The 13,442-nt window shown below is 46.0% G+C and overlaps 1 protein-coding gene across 8 annotated transcripts in view; it reads right to left on the bottom strand.

Moving 5' to 3' along the window:
- USP42 (ubiquitin specific peptidase 42) overlaps positions 1–12,549 on the bottom strand; it is a 58,824-nt gene extending 46,275 nt beyond the window's left edge. For 5 of the 8 annotated variants that reach the window (XM_045387869.3, XM_074034420.1, XM_065541659.2 and 2 more), the window contains exons 1-3: positions 12,479–12,549; positions 5,462–5,711; positions 1,988–2,188 (exon numbers count right to left, since the gene is read on the bottom strand). In XM_045387869.3, the coding sequence (XP_045243804.2) occupies positions 1,988–2,188; positions 5,462–5,702 (442 nt within the window). In that variant the 5' untranslated portion in view covers positions 5,703–5,711; positions 12,479–12,549. Of the gene's footprint in view, positions 1–557; positions 758–1,987; positions 2,189–5,461; positions 5,712–7,601; positions 7,717–11,532; positions 12,113–12,478 lie in introns of those variants that run through there. The other 3 variants (XM_065541658.2, XM_074034418.1, XM_065541663.2) reach the window with 3 other exon arrangements.
- Between the last annotated feature and the right edge of the window lie 893 nt (positions 12,550–13,442).

The raw sequence follows: 13,442 nt of genomic DNA on the forward strand, positions 1-13,442 counted from the left end.
CAAAGTGAAAAATGACCCAGATGCCCATCAATAGACGAATGGAGAAACAAATTGTGATCTAGCCATAAAATGGAATCCTACTCAACAATACGATGAAGTGATGCTACATGGCACAAATGGAATAATGTTGAAGGAATTATGCTGAGTGAAGGAAGCAAGATAATGTAAGAACATACACTGTACAATTCCACATAAGCAACATTCTAGAAAATCTAAACTAATTCATCTATAGTGACAGAAAGCAGATCAGCAGTTGCCTGGCAGGAGCGGATGAGGGTGGGGAAAGGATGGAAAGGGTGATTTCAAAGGGGCATCAGGGAACTTTTGAGGGTTATGAACATGTTCATTAGCTTGATCTTGATGCTAGTTTCATGGGTGCATATAGACGTCAAAATTCATCAAATTATATATTTTAAATATGTGTAATTTGGTATATATCAATCACACCTCAGTAAAGCTGGGAAAAGAGAGAGAGAAAGAGAGGGAGGGAGGGAGGGAGGGAGGGAGGGAGGGAGGAAGCAAGCGCAAAAACTACCAGTAGCATAAAAGATAGGCACCTAATTCTGGACACCAGGAGCTTCTGAATTTTGTCTTGGTCCTCTCTCTTGCTGTCCAGGTGCTAGTGCTGGGTTTTCATCCACACCCTACTTTCATTAAGCGCAAAAGTGAGAGGAAAGCTGTCTGTGGGGAATGAATTATGGACTTAGAAAGAGAGAAAATGAGGGCAAACAGAACGTTCATTCTGTAATTTAAAACCCCTTGGTATAACAAACACCTCTAGGTAGGTGGTGAGATTCTAGGTGATTTTTCTTTGGTTTCTTTAAATTTTTCTGTACTTTCCAAATTCTTTACAAGCATTACTTGGCTCTTTGGAGGAAAAAAAAAAATCAGTTTTAAAATAACCAATTTATATTCTCCATTAAGTAAAGAACTATTCAAAAAGAAACCAAGGATTTTTTTTTTCTTTAATCCTAGTAACTAACGAATAGCACCAGAACATACACACATGAATCTGAGCCATTAATTTAGATCAAAGAGGGAGACTGCATTTATAAAGAATGAAGGATATTTACAACATATGGAGAAGGCCAAAACCTCAAAAATGGATGTTCCAAATCCTGAAGGTTGATAGTCAACCACTGAGTTGGCTTCCATCTAATTAAAGACATTTTAATAAGTTTTAACTGATTTCCTGCCATGTATGTTGAAGATGAGGTTCTCAAATGCTAAAGGGAAAGTCTAGTCTGAATTCTAGGAGGTTGGGGGCAGTGCCGAGAGAGTCCCTCTCCTCTAAGGCTTACAAGCCTGTAAATGAATCAAGCCTTCCAACATGGTATAAATGCCAGGAGAGGCAGGATTTCTTAACTCTGCTTGTTCCAAGTTGCTGGCATCAGACTTTTGTTGTTGCTGTTGTTGAGACAGGGTTTCTTTCTGTTGCCCAGGCTGAAGTACATCAGTGCAATCACAGCTCACTGCAGTCTCAACCTTCCGGACTCAGGTGACCTTCCTGCCTCAGCCTCCTGAGTAGCTGGGACCACAGGTGTGTGCTGCCACACTAGTCTAATTTTTTTTTTATTTTTATTTTTAGTAGAGAGGGGGTCTCACTACGTTGTCCAGGTTGGTCTCCAACTCTTGGGCTCGAGTGATCCTCTCTCCTCGGTCTCTCAAAGTGCTGGGATTACAGGTGTGAGCCCAGCTAATGTCAGATATTTCTGTCACTTTTTTTTAGTAAGTGTAGAAAACCAACAAGGAGTTCAGAAATGCCAAATGCTGATAAAATGTTCCTTTTTAAATACCTTCACAGGTCCAATTAGGTGCAAAATGTTTTTTAAGCAACCTGAATACCAATAATGAATTCTCCTCCTTGGTTTCTAAAAGAATAAACCAACTTCTTAGTAATCATAGCACTCTTCACTTTCATTTCAGAGGAAAAAATGAAAGTAGGTTAGCATACTACAACACTACAAACACAACGCAGAACACTTACATGTTTTGGAGTGTTCATGTGAGAGCATGTAATTGGCGAGAGGTGGTGTGTAAGTTAAACACTGCAGTGCTGCATTGGCAAAACAGGTATTGCCCAAATTCTGGAGCCCAGCTCCAACTCTATGAGTTTGCTGCCACTTAAGACAAATCTTCTCTGATGGGAAAAGAACTTTCTGTGGAGGAGCGATGCCATCACCTAGGGCTAGAAAAATAAACAAGAAAGAGTCAGAAACAAAGCTTTGCATACTGAAGCTAAATAAATAGTAACACTTGGTCAAACCTCAATCTGTTCAAGATCCGTAATCTCATGACCAGCCTGCCTGAAATACAGGGGGAAGAGGGACATTTTAAATGACAGAAGCCAGAACATGAGAAATTTTCAATGATCTGGTTTTTCCAATAAACAAACTGCAAGGACAGAAAGGGGAGAGGGTTACAGATTAAAAGAAACTTGAGACATATATCTACCAAATGCAAAGTGTAGACTTCATTTGGATGTTGCTCTGAACAACTGCTTAAAAAATACATATATACACATTTTATGAATATTTTATGTATGTATATATTTATATATACATAAAACAACCAAAGAAATATGAATACTGAATGGCATTTTCATATGAAGACATTTTTGACTTTTAGAAAAAACTCTTTAGATGTATACACTAAAATACAAGTGAAAGATGAAGTACTGGATTTAAGATCATGTCGTGGGGAGGTAAGTAGGTGCTAGTATAACTGGCCATAAGTTGATAAATGTCAAAGTTGGTTGATGGCCACATGAAAGTTCATTATGATTACTCTTTTATATCCACTTTGAACATTTAAAAAATAACACAATCAATAGAAAGAATGAGATAAATTTGACTCCTTGTAACATTTGCCATGGATGCAAATTCAGTGCCACCATAACTGTCCTCCTTGTCATCTCATGTAGGGAGCCCTTACTAAGCCAAATGGTTGCAATTCTAATGGTTGGTACCGATGTCATCCCTATTTTACCATTAAGGAAGCGGGCTTTGAATTTAGGCTGTCAGGAACCGCTGTACACACTTGTGAATAGACTACCTGTGACCTGAAGAGGTTTTATCCATTTTGAAGATTATCAACAGATTACTAATAACTAAGTATGACAATGGAACTCAGCTGAAGCTCAAGAAACAACTTATTTAGGAAAGTTGAAAATCATCAATGGTAAGACTAATTTTTCAAAGGCTTTGGCAGTCCCCCAGTGTTCTAACAAAAGGCTGAGACTGGGCCGGGCGCGGTGGCTCACGCCTGTAATCCCACCACTTTGGGAGGCCAAGGCAGGCGGATCACGAGGTCAGGAGATGGAGACCATCCTGGCTAACACGGTGAAACCCTGTCTCTACTAAAAATACAAAAAATAAGCCAGGCGTGGTGGCGGACGCCTGTAGTCCCAGCTACTTGGGAGGCTGAGGCAGGAGAATGATGTGAACCCAGGAGGCAGAGGTTGCAGTGAGCCAAGATGGCGCCACCACACTCCAGCCTGGGCGACAGAGCGAGACTCCGTCTCAAAAAAAAAAAAAAGGCTGAGATGCCATGTAGAATCATTCTCCATTTGAAGAGAGATATTAGTGGTTATTTAGGCAGGCGTAGGCAGGCTGCAGCTTGGTGGGGAAAGGAGAGCAAAATTAGGACAAGAGAAAGGATTCTGTAGAGAATGAGATGGGAGCCCCAAAAAAGGGCAGAGTGGGGAGATGTGAGTTAAGTCCTAAGAAGAGAGAGGAGTCCAAGCAACATGACAGGAGGTTGAAGGCCGTGGAGAAAGAGGTCCTGTGGGAAAGTGCTGCTGGAGAGAAGCCGAAGGACTTTCCACCTCTATGTGCAACATTCGATTAGGTTGTGTTTCATAATATAAACTTCCCCCTACCCAGAACACTTTCAGCAAGCCAAACTGCAACACCCATGCCCACATCACAATATGAAACTTACTGTTGTCTGGGCGCAGCGGCTCACACCTGTAATCCCAGCACTTTGGGAGGCCGTGGCGGGTGGATCATAAGTTTGAAACCAGCCTGGCCAGCATGGTGAAACCCCATCTCTATTAAAAACACAAAAAATTAGCCGGGCGTGGTGGCGCACACCTGTAGTCCCAGCTATTCAGGACGCTGAGGTAGGAGAACTGCTTGACCCCGGCAGGCAGACTGCAGTGAGCCGAGACTGCACCATTGCATCACTGCATTCCAGAATGGGTGACAGAGCCAGACTCTGTCTCAAAAAAAAGAAAAAAAAAAAAGAAATTTGCTAAAAGGACTCAAAACAACATGGCGATCAAACTACTCGAAGCCACGGGGTGTCCAATCTTTTGGCTTCCCCGTGCCACATTGGAAGAAGAATTTTCTTGGGCCACACATAAAATACACTAACACTAACAATAGCTGATGAGCCTTAAAAACAAACAAACAAACAAAAAAAAAATGCAAAAAAACTCACTGTTTTTAAGAAAGTTTACGCATCTGTGTTGGACTGCATTCAAAGCTGTCCTGGGCTACATGCTCTAAGCCAAACAACAATCTAACTAGGAAATTCTACTGTATTTCAAATCTTCATGTCCTCAAATCCAAAAGTCTTGAAGTACCAACTTAAAGTGTTAATGTCTCATTTATCTTGATGAGTTTTAACAAATGTAACCACATTTGTATCATCATAACAAATGTAACATTTGTGTTATATACTCTCTTTTTTTTCTTTTATCTTTCTTCTTTTTGAGACAGAGTCTGGCTCTGTTGCCCAGGCTGAAGTGCAATGGTGCGATCTCGGGCTCACTGCGACCACTGCCTCCCAGGTTTATGCGATTCTCCTGCCTCAGCCTCCCAAGTAGCCGGGATTACAGGCACACACCACCATGCCTGGCTAATTTTTGTATTTTTAGTGGAGACAGGGTCTCACCATATTGGCCAGACTGGTCTCAAACTCCTGACCTCAGGCGATCCGCCTGCCTCGGCCTCCCAAAGTGCTGGGATTACAGGTGTGAGCCACCATGCCTGGCCTATCTGCTCTCTTTCGAAGAGCTTTATTACCACGAATGATTTTTAACTGCCAGGAAAAAAACAAAAACAAAAAAACTGGGCAAAGTTCATTTGTCAAAAGACAACCATTTTACAAAACATCTTCAAAATTTGTAAAAGTCATCTACTTAGGGAACTAGAATAACTACTAGTTAACAAGTTAATGTAATGCTTGCCCATCTCAATTATCACCAAAACAAAGTTTATCCTTAAAAAAATTGGAATAAAACAAACTAATAATATTCTAGTAACAAAAACAAGCTACTTTGTTGTCAAACACGGACAAGTAACAGGAAAACAAAGCCCATCGAGTAATGCAACTCTGCTGGCTACTCAGGTGGCCTCATGCCTTGCAAAATAAGCCCCTCTCTGAAACCACCAAGTCACCAACAGCATTTACACAGGAGTTTCTGGCGGTAATTCTCTCTTTTGAAAAACAGTACCTTGATCCTTTTGTGGTGATGGTTTTGATTTATCAGGTACAGATGAACTTGAATAAACTACAGCACCAGGTACTGGTCCTAAAGAAAGTGTGTGATTTGACACATCATTTAATGAAGACACAGCACCCCAGCTGGCAGAACCTGCATCCATGTCTCCAGGTGAGACTGCCTCAGAGCTGCCAGGCTGATTCTGATAGGCTGATGGGTCTGAAGATTCAGAAGCTTTGTCAACTATGGTCATTGTTCAACTCTGCAAAAGAATAAAAGCATATATTTGCTTCATCAGGTGAGAAAAGCAATCTCCTTACCCTACCACTAGATCTTGGAAAATCGTTCCCAGTCATTTTAAAGTTATTTTCAAACATATCACCCAAATATAAAAACAATAGCACTTTCTAACATGTTTGTAATAATCTCCTTGGGACATTTAGCATCATGATAATCTGAAAGTCAACAATCTTTATTTTAAAATCTTCAGTGAAGTATTTGATTAGAAGAACTTCTCATTTCATTTCATGCCCCCTAAAAGTCTAGCATTTCAGTTTATAATTGGGCATTTCCATTTTCAATTCTATTTATTTACTAAGTACCTATATTTTCCTTCTCTACTGCTTAAAACTAGAAAAATTATACACAGAATATATTTGACTAAATCTTCAATTTGAGTATAATACCTCAGAGAAAAGCGTCAACTACACACAGAAAATCTAGACTTAATTTTGTGCTTAAAGTGCAAATGGCATCAAGTGAAATACATAATATTTTTAAAAATTACAATTATAGAGATCTCACCTTTAAAACAAACCATTTTTCCTAAGAGGCTCGTTTATACGGAATGTATGACTTTTTAAACAAAACCCGTAAGCCATTACTGACATCAAACTCGAACACAAATATCTGTTACGAAAGGGCTTGATTATAATTTTCTCTCTGAGTCCTATTTTAAAATATTAGGGCTAACAGTAATTGAGCATTTTCTATGTGTTGGGCATTGCATCAACTGCTGGACATACATTAACTTGATTTTCATAAGGAACCTATGAGAGATCAGACGGAATCCCCAGGGCCTATAAAATGAAGCAACTGTGACCCCAACGAGTCAGCAACCAGTCAGCAACTGGGACTGAGAGCCAGGTCCAGCATTCCCAGCCAGGCTTCCTTCTGGTTATGCCCCCTTGTCAAAAGAATGCTGTTAGGGGCCGGGCGCAGTGGCTCACGCCTATAATCCCAGCACTTTGGGAGGCCGAGACGGGCGGATCAAGAGGTCAGGAGATCGAGACCATCCTGGCTAACACGATGAAACCCCGTCTCTACTAAAAAAATACAAAAAACTAGCCGGGCGAGGTGGCGGGCGCCTGTAGTCCCAGCTACTGGGGAGGCTGAGGCAGGAGAATGGCGTGAACCCAGGAGGCGGAGCTTGCAGTGAGCTGAGATCCGGCCACTGCACTCCAGCCTGGGTGACAGAGCGAGACTCCGTCTCAAAAAAAAAAAAAAGAATGCTGTTAGGGATATTTCTGAAACTGCCCAACAACAGCCACATCTACATGTCACTCCTGTGTAGAAAACCTTTCAGGAGGCCGGGTGCGGTGGCTCGCGCCTATAATTCCAGCACCTTGGGAGGCCAAGGGCAGATCGCTCGAGGTCAGGAGTTTGAGACCAGCCTGGCCAACATGGTGAAACCTTGTCTCTACGAAAAACAAAAATTAGCCGGGCATGGTGGTGCACACCTGTAATCCCAGCATTTTGGGAGGCCGAGGCAGGTGAATCACCTGAGGTCAAGCGTTTGAGACCAGTCTGGCCAACATGGTGAAACCTCATCTCTACCAAAAATACAAAAATTAACTGGGCATGGTGGCATGTGCCTGTAATCTCAACTACTCGGGAGGCTGAGTCAGGAAAATCACTCGAACCCAGGAGGCAGAAGTTGCAGTGAGCCAAGAATGCACCACTGACATCCAGCCTTGGTGACAAAGCAAGACTGAGTCTCAAAAAAAAAAAAAGGCCGGGTGCAGTGGCTCACACCCCTGTAATCCCAGCATTTTGTGAGGCCAAGCTGGGTGGATCACTTGAGTCCAGGAGTTTGAGACCAGCCCACCCAACATGGGGAAACCCTGTCTCTACTAAAAATATAAACACTAACCAGGCGTGCGCCAGCTACTTGGGAGGCTGAGGCAGGGAAAATTGCTTGAACCTGGGAGTTCAAGTGAGATGAGATCACGCCACTGCACTCCAGACTGGGCGACAGAGCGAGACTCTGCCTCAAAAAAAGAGAGAAAGAAAAGGAAAGGAAGAAAGAACATCTTTCAGGAGTGGCCCAACTGCCGATAGCACAACATTTTAATGCCTGGACTTAGCACTGTCTGACCTAATAACCTCTCCAAACACCCCTCTGTCACATTCCTACCATGCTGAAGTCTTTGTTTTTTTGTTTTTTTTTTTTTTTTTGTCACTGCTCTCTCTGGGCTCTGCGCATGCTGTTCTTTTCTCCGACTCTTTTCCATCCTTCCACCTCCAGCCAGTTCACACTTCCACTTCTCAGTTTACAATTTACTTCCTCTGGTACACTTTCCTTGACACTACCATTCCCCCAAGACTGGGTTAGAAACCCCTCCTCAAGGCCCCCACAGCACCCTGTGCTGATTTCTATGGCAGCGTGCTGGCATCTACTCCACAGTTGTTTTACTTGCTGCTCTCTACCATGTTCTTATTCACATCCTCTGACCTGGTATATGGAAAGCTTTCCATACATGTGAAGAACAACTTAATGAACAAAGTCTGGAAACAGAAAACTACTAGCGTTTGCTTTTAGCACCAGCTTGTGCTGAGTGATTTACATACAGTATCTCATTTGATCCTTAGAAAACTCTGGAGTAGAAATGGCCTTTAAAATTTGTTTTTAAAAAATATTGAGGCTGGGCACAGTGGCTCATGCCTGTAATACCAGCACTTTGGGAGGACAAGGCAGGTGGATCACGACGTCAGGAGATTGAGACCATCCTGACCAACATGCTGAAACCCTGTATCTACTAAAAATACAAAAATTAGCTGGGCACGATGGCGTGTGCCTGTAGTCCCAGCTACTTGGGAGGCTAAAGCAGGAGAATCGCTTGAACCTGGGAGGCGGAGGTTGCAGTGAGCTGAGATCGCGCCACTGCACTCCAGCCTGGCGACAGAGCGAGACTGTCTTTAAGAAAAAAAAAAAGGGGGGGATATTGTAAAAGTACAAAAAAGTATTACCCATGCAATGAAGTAGGGATAATAAAATACCCATGTACTTTCCACACTGGCTGCTCACAATAACTTTCTGGGGTTTTTCCTTTTTGTAGAGACAGGGTCTCACTTTGTTGCCCAGGCGGGTCATGAACTCCTAGCCTCAAATGATCCTCCTGCCTCTGCCTCCCAAAATGCTAGAATTACCGGCATGAGCCACAGAGCCTGGCCAAATTTGTTTTTTAAAAGCATCAATTTTGGCCGGGCGCGGTGGCTCAAGCCTGTAATCCCAGCACTTTGGGAGGCCGAGATGGGCGGATCACGAGGTCAGGAGATCGAGACCATCCTGGCGAACACGGTGAAACCCCGTCTCTACTAAAGAAATACAAAAAACTAGCCGGGCGAGGTGGCGGGCGCCTGTAGTCCCAGCTACTCTGGAGGCTGAGGCCGGAGAATGGCGTGAACCCGGGAGGCGGAGCTTGCAGTGAGCTGAGATCCGGCCACTGCACTCCAGCCTGGGCTACAGAGCGAGACTCCGTCTCAAAAAAAAAAAAAAAAAAAAAGCATCAATTTTGTTGTTTGTAATTTGTTTGTTCTGTTTTGTTTTGAGACAAAGTCTAGCTCTGTCACCCAGGCTGGAATGCAATGGTGCCGTCATGGCTCACTGCAACCTTCTCCACCTCCTGGGTTCAAGCAATTCTCCTGCCTCAGCCTCCCAAGTAGCTGGGACTACAGGTGCGTGCCACCACACCCGGCTAATTTTTGTATTTTTAGTGGAGCTGGGTTTCACTACGTTGGCCAGGCTGGTGCAATTTTTAATTAGGGTAAGATTATCACTAGGGTAAGATTATCACCAAAAAAAAAACCAATCTTAAAGTTTTTGAACTCAAGTAGAAATATAATAGATGCTTGTCAATTTCAACGAACTAAGAAAAAAAACTGAATTGAAATTTTAAATCAATAAAAGATAGCTGACCCTCAATCAGGAAGAAAGCTTGAGCCTTATCCTCCAAATACAGTTTACATTTTTCCTCATCTAACAGTTAAAAGAAATTATGAAACAGTGTGGGGACAGAAGAAAAAAATGCAGGAAGAAAAGAAAGAAGAGGCCAGGCATGGTGGCTCATGCCTGTAATCCCAGCACTTTGGGAGGCCAAGGCGGGCAGATCACCTGAGGTCGGGAATTCAAGACCAGCCTGACCAACGTGGAGAAACCCCATCTCTACTAAAAATACAAAATTAACCAGGGGTGGTGGCAGACACCTGTAATCCCAGCTACTCGGGAGGCTGAGGTGGGAGAATCGCTTGAACCCAGGAGGCAGAGCTTGCACTGAGCCGAGATCATGCAACTGCACTCCAGCCTGGGCAACAAGAGCAAAACTCCATCTCAAAAAAAAAAAAAAAAGAAGAAGAAGAAGAAAGCCCAAATAGAGTTATAACAAATATAAGAAAAGGTTAATCCAGCCTTATTTACAGTAACACTAAACAGCAGCAAAAACCTTGATTTACAGGGGGATAAACATACCTTCAGAACAATCACTAATAAATGACGAAATAAAACCATTTTACTTGCTCCAATTACCTTTTAGAAGGGACAAAAGCCTCTTAAGTGAAAAAAATTTAAGGAAAGCACAATTCAAGGCATCGTTAACCATACAGCATTGTAACTGTGGAAAAACAAACCAAAACTACCCATTCGTCTTCATCTGTATCTTCGGCCAATGAAGTCTTGACCTAAAACCACCATCAAACTAAACTCCATCTGCTACACACATAACCTTTCTTGAAGCTAAACAATGTTATGTAGGACTCAAGATTCATATGCTTATGTGTTCTGCACTTTCAGTAAAGCTTCTAAATATTACTGTTAAAAATATCAAGACTTTTAAGCAACATCTTGTGATGATATACAAAAGTTACAAGACCATTAAAAACAACAACAACAACAACCTACAGATGAGGCATGGTGGCCCAAGCCTGTAATCCTAACACTTTGGGAAGCCAAGTCAGGAGGATGGCTTGAGCCCAGGAGTTCCACACTAGCCTGGGCAACAGTGTGACCCTGTCTCTTTAAGAAAAATAAAATAAAATAAAATAAAATAAGCTGGGTGTGGTGGCGTGTGCCTGTAGTCCTACCTACTTGGGAGGCTGAGCTGGGAGGACTGCTGGAGCTCAGGAGGTTGAGGCTGCAGTGAGCTACAATTGTGCCACTGCGCTCCAGCCTAGGCAGCAGAGGGAGATCTTGTCTCAAAAAAACAACACGAACATGAATCGAGGTTGGATCTGTGTGGAGGAATGAGACTTCACAAGTGTTTCCTTTGCTTTAAATACTAGTCTTTTACTCAAAGCCTTAAAATTCCCAGTCTCTTACATGGTATGTCTCCCTTGTTATCAAACGCTAGAAGGCATTATTCTTTTTTCATTTGTAAAAAGAGTTACACTATTTAGACACTGTGGCACTCTACATACATTATGAGGTAAGAATGTCAACACACTTAAAAAGAAACTGTTACACTCTGCTTCTTCGTAAACAATGTAATCCACGTTCTTGTAGCATTTCCATTATAAGAGAAAACACACACGCTTTAAAAAGACAAAACCTTGATCTTAATTATACTTAAGTAAACAAAACGACTGGCCTTAAACTTTACAAACCAAATACTTACTGTAGACTTGATTCAAAGATACAGAAAAGAAAGTGAAACTGACCCTAATTTAAAGCAAATAAGTGAAACTGATCATTCATATCCCCTAGGCAATTTGAATGAGTAACATAGTAAAAAGAATTAGGTTTAAAATTTACAACTCTTCAAAACGTTTCCAGAGGCCACCAAAATGAGAACCTAGGATTCTGTGGTTACCTTGAAAAGCAGGCGTTAACTAGTTTCTCAAACAGTTTTGCTGTAAGGGTATTGATTTTACATAACCAACATGTTTTCCCATAAACAAGTGACCCCACGGCCTCCTAAGAGCCATTCAACAAAAGTCATCTCCAATGCATGCATATTAGAGGGGTTAAAGTCCTAGATGGGAAAACCTGTCCCGTCCAATTTTCATTTCCAACATCTGCAACGGATCCCCTGTCCCAGGTAAGTTGGCTCTTCCTGCCTCGAAGATAAAAAACGCTAGGCAGGCACACATGCTTTTGGGGACGCGCCGCCCGGCTTCTCCTCTCCCTTCGGAGTGACCGCTCTGCCCGGCGTGGGCACCTCGGACTCTCCGCGGAGCAACCAGGTGGCCAGACCTGGGGAGGGGGCGCCCAAGGTGGGAAAAGTTTGTCTCTATTAGGGATGCAGTGGGGGCAGGGAGGCCGGCCCGGGGCTCTGAGGGGGCTCCGGAGCGGGAGGTGGCAGCCACGCGGGGGGCGGCGGGCGGGCCAGGGACGCCGGGCTCCGCGGTCAGCGGCCAGCACACGCCCACCCCGGCCGCCCCGAACCTCCCGCCTGCCTGCCCGGCCCCCGGGCCGAGGGGGCGGGCTGGGGCCGGGTGGGGGTGGGAGCGCAGTGTCCATGGCAACCAGGGGGCCTGGCCTCCCCGCGCAGCCCGGCTACCCCGGCGCCCGCCAGCCGCGGCCGCCGCCCCCTCCCCAGCGGCCTGGCCCGGGCGGGCGGTGGCGCCGCAGCCCCCAGCGCGGCGGGGTCCCGGGCGGCCCGCGGCTGTGGAAGGGGAGGCGGGCGAGGGGCCGCGCCGGCCCCCGGCGGGCCGCGCCGGCTGAGGGGCGGCCGGGCCAGCGGCTGCCCAGGCGAGCGGGGCGCTGCGCGGGCCCCATGCCGGCCTGCGGCGGGCGGGAAGGAGGCGGGAGCTTACCTGACCCGGCTCGGCGCTCGCTCCATCCCCCTCGGCCGCCGCCGCCGCCGCCGCACACAGCCCAGCCGCCCGGCGGGGGACAATGACGTGCCTCCATCCGGGCACCGCCGCCGCCGCCTCCGGGTCAGCGCCGCGCCCGCCGCGCCCCTCCGGGCCGCCAGGGGGCGCGCCAGGGCCGCGCCGGAACGCGCCGGAACGCGCCGCCGCCCAGGGGCCGTCGCACAAGAAGCGCGGCGCGCAGCTAACAGGCGTGGCGAGTGTGGGAGGGGCCGTCGCCCAAGAGCCGTGGGCGAAGCCCGGCGTAGCGCGTCACCAGAGCGCCAGTCGGGCCGGCAGAGGGAGCGCGCTGATTGGCTGGGCTGGCCGCGCGTCTGCGCGCTGGAAAAAGGGCTTCTTCCGCCCTCTGTTACTCTGGGCAGAGCCAGGCGGTGCGCGACCAGTTGAGGGCCCCCGGCCTGCGCCTAGTCCTGCGCTTGACCTCAGACGCGTTTCCAGAAGCGGGACACCTGGGGGCGCAGGAGTCTGGGATCCCCGTCCCCCGAAGACAGACTCGGCTCTGAGAAATCCTGCGCTTCGTGGGCTTCGTCGTCTGCAACTACGTTGCGCCGCCCTTGGCCTAGCGGACCCAGCCTTTCCTTTATTTTTTGTTTCTTAGAAACAGGGTCTGGGCCGGGCGCGGTGGCTCACGCCGTAATCCCAGCTCTCTGGGAGGCCAAGGCGGGCGGATCACGAGGTCAGGAGTTCGAGACCAGCCTGGCCAGCATGGTGAAACCCTGTCTCTACTAAAAATACAAAAAATTAGCCGGGCGCGGTGGTGCGCGCCTGTAGTCCCAGCTACTCGGGAAACTGAGGCAGGAGAATTGCTTGAACCCGGGAAGTGGAGGTTGCAGTGAGCCGAGATCGCACCTCTACACTACAGCCCTCCAGCCTGGGCGACTAGAGCGAGACTCTGTCTCAAAAAAGA

Source organism: Macaca fascicularis, chromosome 3, assembly GCF_037993035.2.
Source record: "Macaca fascicularis isolate 582-1 chromosome 3, T2T-MFA8v1.1".
In the NCBI taxonomy this organism is placed as follows: Eukaryota; Metazoa; Chordata; class Mammalia; order Primates; family Cercopithecidae; genus Macaca; species Macaca fascicularis.